Source organism: Argiope bruennichi, chromosome X1 (genome assembly GCF_947563725.1).
Source record: "Argiope bruennichi chromosome X1, qqArgBrue1.1, whole genome shotgun sequence".
NCBI classification, from domain to species: domain Eukaryota; kingdom Metazoa; phylum Arthropoda; class Arachnida; order Araneae; family Araneidae; genus Argiope; species Argiope bruennichi.
Window position 1 is genome coordinate 26,318,093 of NC_079162.1, and position 21,283 is coordinate 26,339,375.

General features: G+C 29.3%; 1 protein-coding gene across 3 annotated transcripts in view; it reads left to right on the forward strand.

Moving 5' to 3' along the window:
• Positions 1-16,045, forward strand: part of LOC129958965 (glutamate-gated chloride channel-like) — a 362,731-nt gene extending 346,686 nt beyond the window's left edge. For 2 of the 3 annotated variants that reach the window (XM_056071721.1, XM_056071722.1), the window contains exons 9-11: positions 6,877-7,011; positions 8,339-8,763; positions 14,795-16,045. In XM_056071721.1, coding sequence (XP_055927696.1) covers positions 6,877-7,011; positions 8,339-8,763; positions 14,795-15,022 — 788 coding nt within the window. In that variant the 3' untranslated portion in view covers positions 15,023-16,045. The remainder of the gene's footprint in view (positions 1-6,876; positions 7,012-8,338; positions 8,764-14,794) is intronic. The other variant, XM_056071723.1, reaches the window with a different exon arrangement.
• Positions 16,046-21,283: the final 5,238 nt, after the last annotated feature.

Consider the following 21,283-nt stretch of genomic DNA (forward strand, 5'->3'; position numbering starts at 1 on the left):
GTTAAAAGTATTTTTCTTTATACGGATTTTCATTAAAGGAAACTTTTTCTCGCGTTATGCTCGTGCTAGTAATTAGTGCCAAAAACTCCTAATGAAGGTACAACAAGACGAGCGTGACATTCTAAGCAAAACACTTAATTTCTTTCTATTTCGTTTTAAACTTTAACTTTCCTTCAATGCTAAAAAACGAAAATGGCTAAAAAATGTGTTGAATAGACCATGCGTAGACCATTGAGTTCTTCACTCTTATGACGGTAATAATTTTGATTTTTTTTTTCGTCGCAGATGATTTGGTACAATTTTCATGCTTAACCAAGAGGAATCTTCTGACTAACTAACCATCGCTCATTAAAGTCGCTTTTCGTTGCTTATATGATCGAGCCCATCAGTATTAAACGCTTCAATTAATAAATGATCACAACATTTTAGAAAACTATTATTTTACACTGGATTGCCAGAAAAAATTACCTACGAATCGACCTTTTTTTGCCATGAATAAAATTTAAATTTTCAAAATAAATAGACGTACAGTTTATTCAATGGAATATACTAAACTTAGGTATCAGAAATTTTTCCTTCAATTAATTCGACTAACTTCTAGTTTTGAAACCCCTTGGGACATTTTAGAGAAATAATTTTGGACAATTGCCAGATAACGAGGACAATTTAAGCCTGGCGTACCTGCCACTATTTCTAAACTTCATTAGGGAGAGGTTGTTTGACCTCGACATATTTTAAATGTGCCTACCAGAAAATTCATGAAAAGAACTGGAAATTGAATGATATTTTGTGTCAACAGTAAAATGAACAAAAAAAAAATCGAATGATTATTTTTATTAACTACTGAACGATTATTATCTATTAAAATGTGGTTTAATTGATAAATATTTAATTAAAATTTTTGTAGCTGAAATTTCTTCCTTGTATTTATGTTTCAAAATAATCTGCTTTTTTTTAACTCCTAAATTAGCCAATCTGACAAAATTTGATAGAAATTATTAAAAATAAAAAAAGAATTAGTTACCTCACTATTTATTCCAATCTGTTCGGTTGTTTAATTATATTTCTTAAAGATTCTGGTTCAAAAAGTGAAAAAATATTGTAATATTACGTCAGGTTTTGCATAAATATTAAATTAATCGAAGCAATTTTGCTCAACATCTTGTATTACATCGCAGATATACGTTAACTATGCTTCTATTTTAGAAAGCCTTTAAGCAGGAAGGAAAAAAAATTAAATCAATTGTAATTTGTCTCCAGACGAAATTAAATTAATCATTATATTATCCATACGTATAAACCATAATTCATGACATCCAAAAGTGGAAAATGACATCAGTTAACTAAAGCCTTGTCACTTACTATGAATTAAAATAAATAAAAGACGAAATATTTTGCGTTTGTTTAAATCTCTTGCAATCTGCAATGCTGAAACCACACAGTTTCGAAGGCTACGTGAATATATTTTGATTAAATAAATTGTGTTATACAGTTATAGTACATTATCATAATATAGCTCTATTCGTTGTAGAAGTATTTAGATGTAATCTCGAGCGTATTGTCTGATCAACAATTGAAAATTCTCAAGGGGAGAAAATATCTTTTTCAGCTTGAATCTTGTGCTAAAATAAAAGTCATGTGTATGATTTGCATAGTATATATATAAGACTTCTCCCTTCTCTGTCCGCATTTTATATCTTAAATACAAGAATCAGGCAATTAAGGGATTATTTTCATACAAATTCTGAATTTCTTCCTAGTTATTTCCACAGTCTCTATAATGTTTTAACTAATGATATGTCACGAAGTATTTTCAGATTTTCTAGATAACCTTGTTCTGGTAGCATGGGCAACTACTGAAAATCTCGTTTTATAATTGGAAAACTATTTAATTCATCAAAGTTATGCCCTTCTGCTGCTTTAAAGTAGCCATTACTACACGCATTTTCTAACTAAGTGAATGAATCTAAATTTATAGCATCATTAATTACGTAACTCGTGCAGTAAATTTACGGATTAAATCTCGGACGCTTCGTTGCTCTTCTGACTATCGAAATGTCTCGAAATAGAATGAGGAATTATTCTTTTCATATTTTGCACGATTTACAATTCGCGATTCATTTAAGCAACCATTAGAATTCAAGTCAATAACTGAAAACAGTATCCATTGCAGATGGAAAACAATTTTACTATATGCCTTTTAGTTTCTAAATAAAGAAATTTTCATTAATAAAGCTTCCAAAATTCCTGGAACTGGAGTAAATAAATAATAGTTAAGAAATATTTTAGAGAAAATTGAATGCATTGCATGATGAATTATTCACTGCTCATTTAAGCAAACGTTAGAATACAAGCTTCTTTAGCTCTTATCATTAATTGGAAATACATGCATAATATTCGCAGCAAGCGATAAAAATTTGTTGCCTTGTAGTTAATGCCTCATTTTAAAACTTTTCACACCCAATATAAGAATTCTTTATATGTAATTTGTAAGATTTCCTGAATAATTATTTGAATGAAAAATATTAATATTTAGGAAACAATAAGTAGACAATTGAATAATAACTAATCAAAATCATGTTTATGATTCCTATAAAAGTATCATACAGTATGATGCAAAAGCTTAGACAATTATGTCATTTAACTATAATTTCAAAAATTAATAGAATTAAATCTTTTTTTCAATAGTTTCATCACAAAAAAAAATTGTTTAAAGAATAGTTATCAGTTTTAAAAATGAAAATTTGTATGAAAACAAAAAATTGATCAGTTTTAAAAGTGAAATTTTGTATGAAAACAAAAATGAGTTAGTTGCAAAAGGTGAGATACGATTACACTTTTATGCAAATTGCATGTCATTATGTAAATTAAAAAATGACATAACAGATTTCAAGTAATTCAGTTTTCAATGCAGTAATTTTTCATAGTTAAGAAGTTAACAACGAAGAAAATTCAGGCAGAGGAAGTTATTAAAACATGGGGATTCAAAGCAAATGATAAGCTCACTGAAAAACGTTCAGCAATCATGAATCATATTAAAGAAATTTGTTTGTCAAGTTTTAGCTAATGAAAACAAGTAGGAAGCGAAATGTAGACGTATCGGACTTCGCATCGTAAAGAAACGCGATGATCGGATAATCCAAAAACGAAAGAGAACTAAACAAGTGTTTGTTCGTGAAGCGCAAAGTTCATTAGGAACAGTAGATCAAAGAATTTGACACGTATGCGCACTCCAGTATTCGATAACACGCTTCATTGTGAAGACAACCAGCATTAAATTTCCATTATAAGTTACAAATTTTAGTTTATTTTGTTTTAATTTATTTTTTGTTGGAACTTTTAAGACAGTGTTAATTATGTTTTAATACCAAATAGCAACTTACAATACATACAATTGAGTTTTAGATACTTTAAATATTATATACACATTATACATTATACTGAAGCAAGTTTAGAAAAGTTGGATAAATGTTTTTTTAACCCCATGTAAATTCTTTATTTGTCTAAACTTTTGAGTCTTATTGCATTGATATTTGATAAATATCTCAGAAAGGATAAAACATTTGCTGGTTATAAAATAAAAGCGATAATTAGTTATAAACCTGTGCTCATAAATTACGTCATATTCCATACTAAGATTCTGTAAGCTATTCTGTGTGCGATAAATATTGAACACAAAATGTAATTTAGATTCTATTTGTGGCAAATAATAATTGAGGTTAAGTTTCGATAACCCAATGTGACTTAAAATTCTTACAACTGCACAAAGCGTTTCCAAAGAAATCAAAAGATGTACTTTGGATACTTGAAATTGATTTCAGATTTTGAAATAAGCATATGACATTAAATGTTTCAATTAAAATGGGATATGGCATTAAATCATTCTATTAAATTCAAAATTCCTTTTAGATGATTAGAAACATTTATACCATACTAATAATGTAATTTTCCGAATGTCTTATTGAATTCGTCTACAAAGAAATGAATGATTTCTATGAATGTCAGATTATCTCAAAACCAAATGTAAATTTTATTTTCTGAAACAGATGTGAATTTTTAAAAATAGTTATTTATAAAACAAAAAATAATTTAATTATTAATTTCCATTCAACAGTGGTGATAAAAAGGCGATTCGTGTAAATTTTCTTCCTCAAGTGCAAGAGATTTGCTGAAAAGAACAAATCTAGGAAATAATGTCAAATGGAAAGCAAATGCAATGTCTTTCAGTGAAAAGATGTTGGAACGTTGAAAATCAGTGTTAAACGACTGTATGATTAATAAAATAACCGTGTTCTCGACTCAACAATGATAATTATAATCTTTTTCGTAGAATGTTTCATTCTTGAATTATGAAGCGAAATGAAAATGTAAAAGTTATTAGAAAGAGAAGTAAGAATCAAACCCATTCTCTAAAGTCAAATGTATTCCATAACAGAATATTAAAATTTTCATACTTACAGAATTTTACTGTTTCGAAAATCCACAATTAATTGAAGAGTTAAAACTTTTGAAACTAGGAGAGGAAAACTACGCTCAATTTAACTCAAAATTCCAGCTAGGCAATTTGATAACGCTGCCAACTCAAATATCGAATCTCCAGAGAGACTGTAAGAAATTATTGACACTAGCAAAAATTTAACAGTTTCTACAAATTATAAATCATTTCTGCAATCTGAAACAAATGTAAGATGAATCGAATGGCACATCGTTAATATTTATCAAATGACCCTTGGAAAGGCTGCGTTACACCTGAAGTAAAAGAGAGTGGGGGGAATAAAAAAAATAATGAAAAAAGAATTTCCTCGAACAAAATTACTTTATTCCATCGATTTTTGTCTCCTTTAGCCACTTCCCAGGCTTAAAATTATATTCGAATTTATTTATTAAACGCCGGAGATCGTAATTACCATTCGTGGCCTCGATTCAACAACGATGATTATGATTCGATTCGTGGAACTTTTCATCCTCGAGTGGTAGAGTACTGTCGAAAAGAAAAGGCTATTGGAAATCGAACTCCAGTCTGGGAGCCCAAATGCGACGCCTTTGCGTAAAAATCGAAGCTGGTTAAGACCTACGAGATCCTCAGTTGTTCCTCTAAGGGGAGTTTTTTATTTAACTTCTCTGATTTTTCCCTTCCTTTCCGCCAGGCGTTTAGTACCACCTTTCCTCTTGCTTTGTCACCGTTGCCTCAGATCGTTATAGGAATCTTTTGCCTCTTTTCTTACTATTTGGGGATGCTTTCTTTCTTTCTTTTTTCTTTTTTTATTTGGCTCCCCCGGAAGCGTGTGTTTGTGTTTTTCTTACATGTTTAGAGAGAGAACGTTTGTGTACCTCAATAGACAACAGAGCGCCAATTCTTTTCCTTTGTTTGATTTCGTATTTTTCAGTTTGGGATAAATTTGGTTGGTGGTGGAGTAAGTAAAAAATGGACGGGAATGTGTTCGATAAACTAACTCACGTTTCAAAAATGACCAGTCTTATAACTGGTTTTATAAACATTATTCATTTTAAGAATCGCTGTTCGATCCAAAGTATTCGGTAAAATAGAAGTTTTAAGTTTAAAATACAGTATGTAACATTTTAGTGTAATCCGAAAACAATTTGAGATAAGTAAAAATTAGAAAATACTTTCATTAATGGTTGCTTATACATGAATCTGTCACAATTTAAGCAATAAATATTTTATTTCCCTGATATTTCTTCTGACAGCTTCTTTGATTAGTTCTATATATCCGACATAATTGATTCGCATATGAAATTTAGTGTGCTATTTAATTAAATCATAACAAGTATTAAAACAATTGAAATTTTATTATTTTTATGAATTTTTTTCGTTAAATAACGCATAGAATTGGTAAAGTATAGCATTATTTTTATAGGCATTTATTTGAATGTAGTCAAAAACTCGGTTGTCGGCAAAACTCATATAGACAAAGGATTTGAAGGAAGAGTTATTAGTCAGAAGCAGGGTATCAAAATAACTTTTTCCACTCAATTTTTATTTAACTTTCTTTTACAGATATGAGTTCATTATACATTTTTAGACTCAGTTTCAATTTATTGCTTATTGGTCGGGTTTTTTTTCTATGAATTTTTTTTAATCATTTAATGGCTTTGGCTTATTATTGAACTCTTCTCTCGTTTTCCATTAATTTAATTTAGCCCCTTTTAATTGTTTATGTCCTGATGGCTTCTGTTTATTAAATATAGTTTCCACTAAATATTTTTAGCATGTATTAATTTTTATTTCCATGATTTCGCTTAATGCTTTAATAATTATTTCGAAGTTATTCTGCATCCATGTATCAAATTATTTCATAAACGCACCGTATTTACATTGAAAACACAATTTTAGAGATCATTTAAGGCACCATATAGCATTACACAAAAGACAAATCTGTGATCAATATCGGGAAATAATGATTAAAAGATGAAAAGTAAAATGCATCATTTGTGAATGCACCTATCATTATGATCCTTGAAATCACATTCCTATTTCTATTCCATGGTTATACTGAGAGATTTTTTTACATAATCGGTGCTGCATTGTGAGGTAAGTCTATAAGCTTTATGCGCTTTTTCAGAAGAACAGTAAAACTCTGATAAGTCGAATCACACCTTTTACTTTTGGTTTACCAGATCAAATTAATGTACTTTAAAATGTTGAAAAACGTTTAAAGATAATGAAACTTAAGATTTTTTTTATAAGATACCTGTTTCGTGTTTTGTAGAAACAATAAATATGATAATTTTAACTGAATAAATTAACGAGTTATCAGAGTTCAACTGAGAAGTTATTGTCTTTTATATGGAGAAATGGATAGTTGAAAATTCGACTTATTAAGTTTTACTGTGTCTCTTTTTTTTCTATTTTAGACGGTTATACCACTGAAGATTTAGTTTTTCTTTGGAAAGAAGGGGACCCCGTGCAAGTGACTAAGAACCTCCATCTTCCCCGATTTACTTTGGAAAGGTTCTTCACCGACTATTGTACTAGTCGAACAAATACAGGTGAGTTGTGCAGCTGGTCTTAAATAATAATAACATTAATTTTAAAAAAAGTATAATGAATGTAAACGATATAACATCCAAGTAGGAACTCGTGCCTTTGTATAATTATTGAGAGTTTTAGAGGTAAGTGACATATTCTTTAAAAATTATTAAGAATGTCAGTCTCATTCGCGAAAATTCCATATCTCGCTTCGATACAGAAGGTAAGTTCAGGTTGGTGTCTTTGTTCAAAATTATATTTTATGATGTAAATTCTACAAAATATAAAATTATGAATTTTATGTCAATACAAACCATGCATTACTGTTCAACCAAAAGACTTTGTCGAATGAAATTATATTTACTAGAGTTTTTAATTAATTTAAATACTTAATCGATCACTTTTTCTATTTCCATATCCTTCTGGAAAATACTAAAACGGAAGAGAATCAGTGAAGGCGCATAAATTTGTTTCATGTCTATTTTCTCCTCTTATATGATTTAAAATAAGTCAAATTTACTGAAAAATATATCCGTTTTGCACTCAGCCCACCAAAATTCTTTCTTATTTGTAAAGTAAATCTAGTAATTTTAATAGAAATAAAGTTCACAATTTCCTAATTTGACCAAATTTTCGCGTCACTTTTTATTTATTTATTTATTTGAGAAATACGTAAAGATGATTTTTAAGCTATTTCAATAGAATCTCACATTCAAAAATGTAGGAAACGAGTTTACTAAAAATTAAAGTATTTTCTGAATATTGCCATCAAAAATATTGTGGGGCATCCAATACTATTCTCTAAAAACAATGAATTGCTTATTCACGCAACTTATTCATTTTATGAACTTTCAAAATAAAAGTTAGTTTGAAGATGAACTTGTAGATTATTTAATTAATTGCGAAAATTTAATTTCTTATTTTATCCTTTACCATTCAAGTTTAATCTGATAAATCTACGTTAAAAATTTTTCAGCAATATTAATTCTTAAACGTCAGTCTGCTTGTTACAGAACTGGACCAGAAATAAAGTCTGCTTAATGTCAGGCGTTATAGGAAGAGTAGTTACGATATCATCTCATGTAAAGGAAATATAACAGAAATGTTTCATTTTGTTCACGGTAATATTTTATGAACAAATAAGCCGATGTTGCATGATCTTCTCCCGAGTAACAGAAACGAAAAATAAAGGAAGTTCTATTTCTGTGGCAACAAAAAAGAGTAAATTTTATGGCCTGGACAGTTCTGGTAGGCATTCATTAAAATGCTATGAAACCACTCAGTAGAAAGAAAATGACAGATGCATATTGAGTCTATCTAACCGACGTTAGTTTATTTCCTTTGCAGGAGAGTACAGCTGTCTGAAAGTGGATCTTCTCTTTAAGAGAGAGTTCAGTTACTATCTTATCCAAATCTACATACCATGTTGCATGTTGGTCATTGTATCATGGGTGTCATTCTGGCTGGACCAGAATGCTGTTCCCGCTCGTGTCTCTCTTGGAGTGACCACATTGCTGACCATGGCAACTCAAACATCTGGTATCAATGCATCCCTGCCACCCGTTTCTTACACCAAAGCCATTGACGTGTGGACAGGAGTCTGTTTGACCTTCGTGTTCGGGGCACTACTCGAGTTTGCACTAGTCAACTATGCTTCGCGCAGTGACGTGCACAAAAAGATGGCCAAAGAACAACAAAAGAAACAATGGGAGCTGGAGCATGCGGCTCTTGAGGCTGACCATCTTGAGGATGGAGCTACAACTTTTGCTATGGTAATAACATCATTTTTAGATATCTAAGATTTAGAAGAACCTTATTCTATTTAAACATTTTGAAATTTGACAAAAAGTAGGCCACTGTAATTTTTTTTTATTTTGTCTAGTTTCCTTCTATAATAGTGAGAGCAGAAATAAAAGAGACTGATATTTCTCTGCAAATAAGCAGTTACTGCATCTGATCTCAAGTAATCCCCTCCTAAGTTATTGCTTAACAATGAATTATATTTGTTTTTCTGTGCTACAGTGATTACTTAATAAATCAAAAATTTTAGAATTAAAAAAAAACTCCTTAAATCTTTTACATTTTTCAACTATTTTTTTAAATATTGGAACTGTACTCAAATACAAGAAATATTCTTGAATTTTATATAATGGTTTAAATTTAAGAATAAAATAATGCTCATAAAGCATTTATTATAATTATATAAAAATTCATTTAGAAAAAAATTTAATACTACTTTTAGATAATATGACGACAGGCCGATTACCTCTAAATACCTGTGAGAAAAAAATGCGCTCATCATCCCTTTTTAGGCATAAACATTTCTAAAACTTATTTGCAATTTGTTCTATTTGTAAAATAAAGTTTAAAATAATATATTGCAACTTTTATTATTTTCTGAATAATATTTCTAAAATTTTATGGCTCAAATGAGGTTTTCATAATATTTAGAGCTGTTACGGCTGCTGAGTTTTACGAGTTTCACAATCATGCTCATCCCATTTGTACAGAAAAATCTTCATTTACAGTATCAGTTCTTCAAGATCAATAAATTTTATTTTTTGATGAATTATGAGATTTTGTTAATGTTATTTTAATTCCTTTTCCAAGTTTGTTGTTTTCTGAAAACGATTACCTAGGAGAATGCAATTGTTCAATTCCATTTTAGTTTTTTTTTTTCTGAAATAATCCTTATTTTTTTGCAATCAGTTAATTAATCGTAATTTGCTAATATGCCTTTGAGCTGTCTTCCTTTTAACTACTGGATTTGCTCATTTTTCATGCAAAATGTTATTTGTTGTTCTTTTGATAAACAGTTGAAAATAAGATTAAACTTAATTGTGTTATTATAAATAAATACCACATGCCATTATATAAATATAGATACTCTAGTATGTTTGACGGAATGATAACAACCAAAACAAATGACCATAAATTTGTTTTCGTCAATTAGATAAAATACGAATAAAGCTTCTAAGAATTCTATGATTGACTTATTTAGAACACTTAGACCATTACAGCCAGTGACAATAAAATATTTTTATTTTTTCCTGACATCCTATTAATATAGTCATTACTTAAAACTGTCTTTTGCCACTGAAATGTACTTATCTAGGAATAAATATCTCCATGGCTTCTTTTTTCAATACGACAGCTGCAGGGTTCATAGCAATTTGGCGGGAGCCAATAACATAAAACAATCCATCACTGTAATAAGAGTTAAAGAAAGATTTCACCATGGTCTGTGAAAGGAGGAAAAAACCTTCGGTTTTATATATATTAATCAAAATACTCTGGCTTTTGCAAAAATCAATGATCTTTGCGTTATAAGCTTCACTGAATATCTTCCTTCTAACATGAGTGGTCGCATAAGAGTTATCCATTCTTTCTCGAATGGCTATTCAGTAGCCGCATCAGCATTAAGTTTATTGCTTGGTCGCTCAATATCATCCCTTATGAGAGGTTTCAATAAAGTCTGTGACCCTTTTATTACCACAGGCTATTACTTACCAGAATAAAATGGGAAAAGGCTTTTTAGAAGCTATTTTCATGTGACTTGTTATAATATTCACACGTTTGCGTACATTATTTTATGCATTAATGCTGAATAAAGATTTCTTTCGCTTCTTTTCAATTATGACTCTTTTTTTATTCAAAAAAAATCTCCCTCCAATCCATACATTAAAATTTTTTCGCGGCTTAGAAAAGTGGGAAAATAAAATACCAGTAAAGCATTCATTAGTGATAAACAAAAAGAAATTCAGTTTAATCAATCATTTTTAACCCAAAACTGCAGAGGATTTCACATTTACATTGCCATCTTATTTGCGTTTAATTTTAAAGGGTTTCAGAATCGATAAATAAGATCTCTTAATCATCAACACGGTATTTTTTAATTGATCTTTTATCTGCTATTTTTTTATTTGATGAAGACGTTCTTATTGAAGAACTTTTAGTTATTCATCTAAAGTTTTTAAATAATTGAATATGAAATTAAATACAAAATTAAATTTTTTAATATTTTAATCGCTGTTCTCGTTCTTATTTATCTTTTATAAATTTACTGATTTTTAAAGAATATTTTTAAGAAATTACGAAATCAAGATAAAATTTTCTGAAATATTTTAAATAAAGTGTGCTTACAACATCATGTTTGATCACTAGTATTGAAATAAACATGAACTGTCAATGTTTCCTGACCCCAAATTTTATGAACAGAAGCCTATTATTTTATGTTGGGTTAAAATATTCTGAAATATTATAAGGGAGAATATAAAAGGTATCAGCCTCTGGTAATAATTCAATATTGTTAAATCTCGTTACCTAAATTTTATTATAATAGAACTTAAAATATCTTGAAAGATGTCCTTAGAACCATTCATCTTCACAAGAATTTTCATTACTTTAGAATTTTTGAAATAAAGAAATAAGTCGGTTTTATTTCCTGATGGTTGAGTCAAAATAATTTTCATCCGCTGATTCATAAGCGGATTTTCAATGAGCTATATTCATCTTTTATACCAGTCTTATCAAGTGTTATCGTTTCACTATATTGTATATTTTACTTCTGCCGTTTGAACATGTAAGGCATATATGTTTTAATTATTACCTAATTTCGACATACAAAGTTTACTTTTAACTTTAATATGCTTTTAGATGTAGATAATTAATGATTTTTAATAAATCTTCTGCTAATTAATTTTTATAGAATTGATTAAGCAAACATAAACTGAAAATTTTAAGAAGAAAAGATTTATGTTAAAGGCATAAAAACTTAAAAATGTTTTCAGTTAAGTAACTATGCATAAAAATTAATATCAGTAATTCCTAATAACTTCTTTGAAATGAAAATGAAATTCTGAGATCCTGTTCAACCGAATAATGATGATCAATTTTTTGAACCATTCATTTACCAAATGAAGGCAGATTTTTATATCTGAATTCAGAGGCGAACTCTTATTATTCTGAAATTTGAAAGTCAATCTGTGTTAAAGTAATTAGAAAGTAGATAAAATAAAAAATATCTGCTTTGGTTCAAAAATACTGAAAAAAATTCAAAAAATTGTGAAAAATGAGAGAATAATCCTTTTTGAACTATAAACTATTCCATAAATGCGAACTTGACAAAAAAATGACGAAATTGACAAAAGTCATATGAGGAGGAAGTGATTACTATTTCTAGCTAATTATTAAAAATTGTTTTAATTTTCGTAGACTCGGTTTCGAAGTAAGCTTTTGTTGTTTTTAGTATTATCTGCAAGTTATTAGTATTATCTGTGTGTTAATGAACTGGAATGTTTCTGGCTAAAAGATCCAGGCAGGATAAAAATATGAAAATTACTTTTTGTGTTGCACGGAAAGTCACTTTTGTGCTGCAAAAAGATCTATGTGAAGCTCGAACTTATTCTCTTAAAAAGTAGAGTTTTCAGCTTTTAAAATCACCTGATAAGATTAATTTTTAATAAACAATAAAACACGTGTAATTCCCAGGAAATTGTAAATCGTTGTTATCGGCTTCGAAATTATTTATTACTAACATAAACATTGGGCGTATTTTCATGCTTCAGTGGCGCAACAAACTATTGAAACAATCGATCAATAAAACAATCCGATGAACAAAATGTCGGTAATTATTATAGCTTATAAATAAATAGGCACACAAAACCAGAAATTTTTGTCCTCCCTTCCAAATATATATATATATATATATATATATATATATATATATATATCTTAGGAGTCGCCTCAATCAATTTTATTCTGCTAAACAACAAAATTACCTAAAAAATAATAAAAATTTCATTGCTGCAAACTTTACTGTCGAAATATAAATCAATCTTAATTAATCTATTATTCCTTGATGACAGTCCATAAACATTGCCCATGTTAATATTTAGTTTAAAATCCAAATTAAGCTTTAAATTATCCTTAATAGAAGACCCTTCCATAACAGGGATGATAATAAAATCGATATTATATCTTTCCATTTTAGGCTAATTTAAGTAAACTGGTTTTTAATGAGAGATAATTTATTTTTAAGAAAACGTCCTTTTTGCTACGAATATAGTGCGGTGTTTCTGAAATAGGAATGCAGATCTTCACCGGGGTCATGGAAAGTTTGACAGTAAATTGTTTTCCGTAAAATTTATTAAATCTTGCAAATGAAAGCAATTAAGAAAATTTTCGTATTTTAAATATTTCTGTATAATTCGTGAAAAACTAAAACTTCTATTTCACTTACAACTAGTTCATTTAATTTTCCAATGTATATTTATACTTACGCATATCTTATTTTCTACCTGTAACGTTGAAAGTGAGAAAGTTAAGATGTCCTGTGTCACCATTAGTGTCCAAGAAACACTCGTTCATAAAGAGAAAGAAATACATTACTATCACTTTAAGTCCCTGTGCGTAGAATTTGTTAGTTTCTCTAACAGTAAAGATGCCAATGCAAGGGGAAAATGTATGTTCTTATACATACAAAAAGACAAAATTAAAGTAAATCTAACACCTCAAAAAAAACAAATGAATTGATGCCATGGGTGTATTAAAACCTCTAAAAAATTATAAACGGATCTGAAGGGTAATTTTAAGCCATAAAATAAATTTAGAATACATTCGGCAAAAAATACATTTATACCAACTATTATACGATCTGTTTATTTGTGAATTAAGTAATGGAAAAAAACTTAACAATCACAAAGGAATACAAAATTTCACTTTTTTTTTCAGCACAAGAGAAAAAAATATCTCATTCTAATAGTTTTTTTCATGCTGAAGTCAAATATTTTAGTAGTTTGATAGCCATCAACCGCGCTATATATATATATATATATATATATATATATATATATATATATATATATATATATATATATATATATATATATATATATATATATATATATACATGTATACTTGATATTACTGAAGTAATCTAAAATGCTTGAGATTCTGATTTCTATTAAAGATTTACACATAAGGGACTTTTTCTTTATATATCGCTTGCAGTGTGATGAGAATCAATATTGTCCATACTGTGCCAAACGATCAGCGTATTAATTTCATTAACTGATTTTAAATATATGGATTTTATATCAAAGTTTCACACAAGAAACACTTTAAATTTCTACTACATTACAAGTTTTCACTAATTCTTCAAACAAGTAAATAAAACAATTGATAAATTTAATTAAAAACAATTAAACAAAATTTATGCAATCCACTGGATAAAAATAAGTAGCCAAAATAATTCAGGTAAAGGTAAATGCATATCGAAGTTTCTTGAACTTTTTCGTATGTTCGTTACCATTACACCCAGTATTCATAACTCCGTAATTATCTTATCGCTGCCCTAATTACTTTTGTGATTAGAAAAGCTAATATGGGAATGAACCTTAATTAACTTTAAGCTAAAAGATAATATTTAAATATATTTTTATATATTAATATAAAAATAATTATATTATTTATTTTTATATTATTATTTTTTTTGTATATTAAAGAATTACTTTACATCGTCTATTAATGTCTATTATTTTAACTTGCTAAAGTTTTAAAAAGTTCACACATCAGAACTGTTAGTAATTTTGGCAGGTTTCATATTAGCAGCTTCATTTCTGAAAAGTGACCATGACTTTAGAAGTTCTCACGCATAGAAAATAGTTTTTAGTTTTCAATATGCCTGATGCCAAATATTTAGCGTAGAAAAATCATATTTGGCCCTTGTATCATCATTAGAAACAAATGAATGTGCCTTCTTGTATCGTTGAATGTTGCAGACTAAAGTATCCTTCTTTCCAGAAGCCCTTGGTGCACCATCACGGTGATCTGCACGCCGAGAAGATGCGCCAGTGCGAAGTACACATGAAGAGCCCGAAGGAGAATCTGTGCAGGCGGTGGATGAACAGGTTTCCTTCACGCTCCAAGCGCATTGATGTCATCTCGCGTATTTTCTTTCCCCTCATGTTCGCACTCTTCAATTTGGTCTACTGGACCACCTACCTCTTCAGAGAGGACAAGGAAGAGTAGTCTGCTGCAAGACTCCCATCATCCAGAAGTCAAACAAAAGATATTTAGAACTTCTGTAGATCAGAATGGCCCAAGAAGAAAAAAAAGTTCATAGAAGCATCTAACAATTGACATAAATCTTGAACTCACGTGGAAAACCCAATCTTCTAATTTTCGTCTACATAGAATAAGAATAATTATGATTTATCGAGTAAATAATGTTAAGAGCATTGTGCTGATAAAAACAGTTTTACATTCAGGACAATGCTTTGTTTTCGAACATTCTGCATGATTCAGTACAGATAAAGGTATGTTGTTTCATGAAAATGAAATTAATTTTGCACGAAATGCCTGCATTCCAGTTATCCCAATGTAAATTTCTGGTTTACAGTTTTGACGCGGATTTAGTGACGTGGAAACTTATCGTGGGTTTTTCATATGAAGAATCAAGAAAGGTACTCTCCTGTAGTTAATATCGAAAAAACGAACTGAAAATCAAAGAACTATATAGATACTACAGTTAAAGAGATGTCCGTTATACCTACCAATTGCGTGGACTTGAGTCAGATTATATTGAGCTGGACTGTAATCTCAATTACATGGATGCTTATCAAGTCATGGAGAAATCTTCAAGTAGATATGTAATTATCAACAAGAAATTCAATAGTTTCTTTTACGAACGGAATCATTTGTACGCAATTTCGATTACCGAGATCTATTTTTAATTTTCACCCCAGTGATGCTAAAAAACGCTACAAGTTTTCTCAAATTCTGACTTCATTCCAGTTAATATTAAACCATCACATAACACAATAGGGTAAAATGGTAGGGTATTATTCAATAGAAAACAACTTAATATCATATATCTAACTGAATTTTGATCATCTGAGACATATTCACCGTAAAGGGTTTTTAACTTACTTAATCTTACTTTCCATGTTGCTTTTATTATCTAAGAAATTGGACTATTTCTTTTCAATTCCAGAATATTTTTAGCGCTTTAATCAATTAACTTGTGACAAAGTACTCAAAGTTTAAAATAGCACAAGCCTACAAAAAAAAAATCTCTTTTTGAAAATTGTTATATTTTGGCTAACTGATTTTTATATTGTTTTCATTGCTGACTCAGAATATTAAATCGATTTTTTTTTAATCGTGTGAGATTTTTCCCAACAAAATTTTATTATATCGGAAGAAATAATTCTTATCAAAATGTTTCCGAAGATTTTTTTTAAAAAATGTTATCGCTTCACATATGCTTGTTTTGCATTTGCATCTTCTTTTTCTGCTTTTTTTCTTTTATGTTTACCAAAAGTCACCCATGTTTAATATCCAGAAGTAGTCGGTTAATTTACTGATATCCCACCTTATCTTGATGTCGTCTTTCTATTTTCTTTATGTATTGATTAAAATTTTTAACCTTGCTCCTCATTGATTGCACCTAAATTCTCAAAGAAATAGTCCAGGTTCAAATCGAGAAAATGAACTTTATAGCTCTTACTGTTCTTTAATATCTTAACATTTGCTAACATCTCTTCCATAATAGATTTGTAATTTGAGAATGTTTGGTTGAGAAGAAAACCTAATATCATTTATTTCCGAGCTTTTCTCTCGTTTGCTTTAATTTTGAACACAAAAATTTCCTTTTTTATCAGTTTCTGGATTTTAGTCTCGACAGATGCTCTTTCTTTGAGCTTTGCTTTGAAATATCCCAGTATCTGTCCAGAAAGGTCTTTAAAACCTTCTCAATCAACAATAAAAACCTTAATAAATTGTTTTATAAGGTTTAATCATATATGAAGGATGGAAACAGACTTTGCGTAATCAGTAAGGGATTTTTTTTTTTTTTTTTAGATTAATCAAACTTTTTCTTTGAATATTTTTGACTCCAGACAAATGGCTTTCTTTTCGGCCATATTTTCTTTAGATAATCTTATTCTAGCTGCCCAATTAAAAAAAAAAATTAAGAATTTTTTGGTAACTATGCTGTTGGCCAAACAACACAAATTCCACCTTCAAATCGTCGCAAACTGCCCTTCTGTCTTCTGAATATGAAATTATGTATCAATTCCAGATTTTCAAAGCATTCCTTTCCATGAACTAAATGTTTAACAGGCAAAAAGGCAAATCCATTTTCATTACGGAATAGTACTGCTTTTTAACAAATCGTAAGTCTCCATTTGTCAGGTTTGTATTACCTATAGAAAGTTGCCATGAAGCTTGGAACATCATTGCCCATGATTTGTTTTAATTCCTCATTTCATCCTGAAACAAGCAAAATACAAATTTTCACAATTTTTTCCTTTATTTCTTTTTTCTTTTTGTTATATAATGACCAAAAATGTAGCATAAATATTCTGGGGAAATAACGCATCCAATTCTCCAAAGCCACTTTTCTCAGTTGCAAAAAAGAAACTAAAAATAAACGGCACTTTTACTTAAATCTTGGAATTATATATACGTGTACTGTCTGAACAAAGAAATACATTGAGAGAGGAGAAGGAAAAGGGCAAATAGATAAATATAAGGGGTGTAATGGAAGCGGGGAGTGGATATATGGTATTAACTGGCTAGTGATCCGGCTTAAACTAGTTTTCTCTGGCATTACTGTTGTCTTAAACAGAGAGTTTAAAAGTTTCGAGGAAAACCTTCAAAAAATAATAATTTATTCTTCTTTGATAAAATTTCTATAGATCATATTATTATTTTATATATATGAATGAGTTTTTATAAACAATTACAAATAATATTCGGTTTCTCTTAAATACGCTTAATTTGTACGTTTTAGACCTGTAATTTGTGATAATACTGTACATAATGGGAGTTTTAAATTATTTTCTCAGTAATTAGCATCCAAACCCTGTATCAGGATTAATTATTTCATCGCTGACCTGTGTAATATCTAATTTTGTCACCATAATAGATAATCGCTATCTTGTAAGATATCTTCTTGAAATACTGTTCCATCAAATTAAAAGTAACTCAGAATTGCATCCTCGTCAGTTGATTAGAAGGTTTTAGGAAAAAAAAATATTTAAAATTCTTTTCAGATAATTTGGTATTGTCTTCGGTCAAAAACTCATGGAAAAATAAGTTTAGATACTCAGAGATCTGGAATAAATGCAAATAATTTAACTTTATATATAAGAAGAACCAGTGAAGGTATTCATTCATAAAAATTAGACAAAGCAAGAAACTTATAAGCATGTATAAAATTACGATTTCATTGAAAAAGCTCTATATATCCTGAAAAATTTCTATATCCTTTTTTTCCTAAATAATGTAGCACAAAAACAAGCTATATTATATTAAATATTTTCTTGATTTTTTTTCTTTTTACTGAGAATGAATTTTTAATTGAAACATTTTTTTTAAAAATCCTGTTTAATTAGAAAAAAAAAATTGGATCGTTTTTGTGTTTTGACGAACTAATTGAATGTATATTCGTTTAATTAAAAAAACATTTCTCAAGGTTTATTTCCTTCTTCAAATGAATGTTTTTGAGATATTACAGGCTAGTAAGAAGCTAAAATCTTGTCTAAATACAATTTTTATTTTTTTCTATGGAAAGTGTTATCTATCTTGCGATACATTCTTGCAAATTATGAGTAGTGAATCATATTTTAAACAAAAAAAAACATAATGGAATACATGGAAACAGCAACAGGAAACTAAAGGGTTCATAATACATTAACTCATTTCGATTATTAATTATACATTCAACACAATTTGACCAAATTATTCAATAGTCTCACCTTTATTTGCTAAAATCGTGAAAGGAATTCGCCCTTTTATTTCAAATTTATGTTACATTTCGTAAATTAGTGAGGCATTCAAAACATAACCATTACTCTGCTAAATTAGAAACTTTAAAATGTGTGCAATAAAAATTGCAGTAATAGATTGATTTTAATTTTTGATTTAAGAGAAGAAAGAAAGCAGAAGGAATTCAAAGCCAAAAAGAAGAAGAAATTGTGTCAAATTGAATCCGTTCACAAGTGTGTAAATGGTGCCACAGAGGAAAAATCATTATATTGTTCTAGAAATTTTCAGAGTGCAAAGGTGGTGACTGTTGTAGAAATATCAAAACGAGTGCCAATTTTGTCATTGTTGCGACGCGCTCCCTATCTTAATGTGTATAGTCTCTGTTTTGCGTAGTGAGAGTTTCGTCTCTGCAGGACGAAAGCGTAGATTTGAGACTTTTAGAAAACAGTAGAATGACTGAGTGGTTTTTGTAAATCTGTCACAAACCAGTCATCTGAATTCCCTAACGTTCCTTCGTATAGAGTTGAAAATAATCACATTCAGTACTCAAAATCGCGCATTTTATTCATGGAATGTCAAATGACTGGAAGGCCATCTTCATCACAAATGATTAAATCGAAACGCATATTTGAGCTTTTTCTTTCCGTGTACACTTTTATAACAAAAGTATTGCACTTAAAATACATACGTTTATGAACTATGTAAATGCAACTACGTGACGACACTTTTCTAACATTTCACATTTTATAATTCAGTTTCATTTACTGAAAGATCTCTAAGGATGCATTTTGACCTCACTTTGCTCAGAATAAATACCCGATGAAAAATAATTAGGAAACAGGAAATTGCATTCGTTAACTTTTGCCTCCAGTCATGCAAATTATCCAACCGGAAATTTAGCTTATCTTAAGCTCTTTGATACTACGCAACTCTCATGCGCATGTGGTGAAAGCAGTGCAACCTTAGAATGAATCTGATATACAGTTTTATTAGTTTAGAGACCTCATATTTATCTAAAGTTGTTAGCCGTGCTATAGAAGTAAGACTGAAATCAATTTTACTGTAAAAATAAGACAATATCTACGAAGCTCATAACCAATCGTTTTATCGAAATATTTTAGTGACTATTCTCATCACTACCAAAGCGCCAACGTTATTTTCAAAGGTGACTTCTTTTTTTTTTTCGCATGACAAAATCTCGGTTACAAGATAAACATATCTAAATCCTTCTAAGGTCTTAGGTAGCTTTTAAACAACCAGCCAATAGATATACTAGAAATAATGTCTCTGGTGAGATGAAAAGGTTTTATTAAGGCTCCATACGTATTTTGTGTCTACTATTAATATCAGTAACTGCAAAGCCGTTCCAAGACAGTATTATGACTATTACACTTGTAGTGATTATGAATTCCAAAAACATTTGAAAAGAAATATTAATCTTGTAATCGAGATTTAATGTCATCTTTCGATAATGCTGGCCACTGACAAAGAATAATTAGAAGAAAGATTTCTGCCTCCAATTAAAGTGCTATACGCACGGAAAATAATACAAAGGTACTAATTTAAAACGAGCTTATTTTATTCTTTGGTCTCGATTGATTTGCATTCACATTACAATAACTGCGTTTCAACTTAAACATCTGCTTAATACAACTTGAGTGCATATATGTACAAGTACTAAACTATAGTTAAAAGACCTGATATTGAGTTTAAATGATATGCATTTTAAGATTTTAAGTGAAAATTTTACTAATTCGATTTTCGCAAATGTTCTTTTTCAGTGGTCATTTTCATTTTCTGTGAAGTTTTAAAAAAGTAGCCTCTTACTGAATAATGTTATCTAATTATTTGTAAAAGTACTGGAGGCATACTTATAATCTTATTATTATACATTTTTGTCAACCTTCATTATAGTTAGAGTAAGGTCTCAACTTGACTATTAATGAATTGAAATTTGACTGCCTCGTGACATCCATAACGTACTTGAAAAATGTCCAGATATTTTACATAGCAGGAATTCTTTGACACAAGAATTGTAAAAAATTTTATTTTAATTTCTGAAGTCCAAATATATAAACATCTGTCGTCCATTGAATTTTTAAAAAATTGCAAGCGATGCTTCATGACTCAAATATCTATGAGAATAAATATTAATTATTTTCTGAACTTTCTTAGTTAGCTTACTTTATTCATTTTTTCCTTCTTGAATAAAGAACCTGGAATAACATCAGCAATTTGTGGAAATAACTGCAATCATTCGATTTGTAATAATTAAAATAATTAGTTTTATAATGCGTGAATAAATTTAACATCAATCTGCTATAGTGTGCAAAATGAATTACCTGTTAGTCCATTGAAAATATAAGGAATTTTACGGACAAAAATTTTTACATAAAACTGTAAAGTAGAAATTAATAAAATAATTTTTAGACGAATAGTAAAGGAAAATTGTAACCCAAACGTACTCAGAATTGCACTTTCTGTGTCAAATGGTTGCGACAGAGCCTCTTGCTGGGA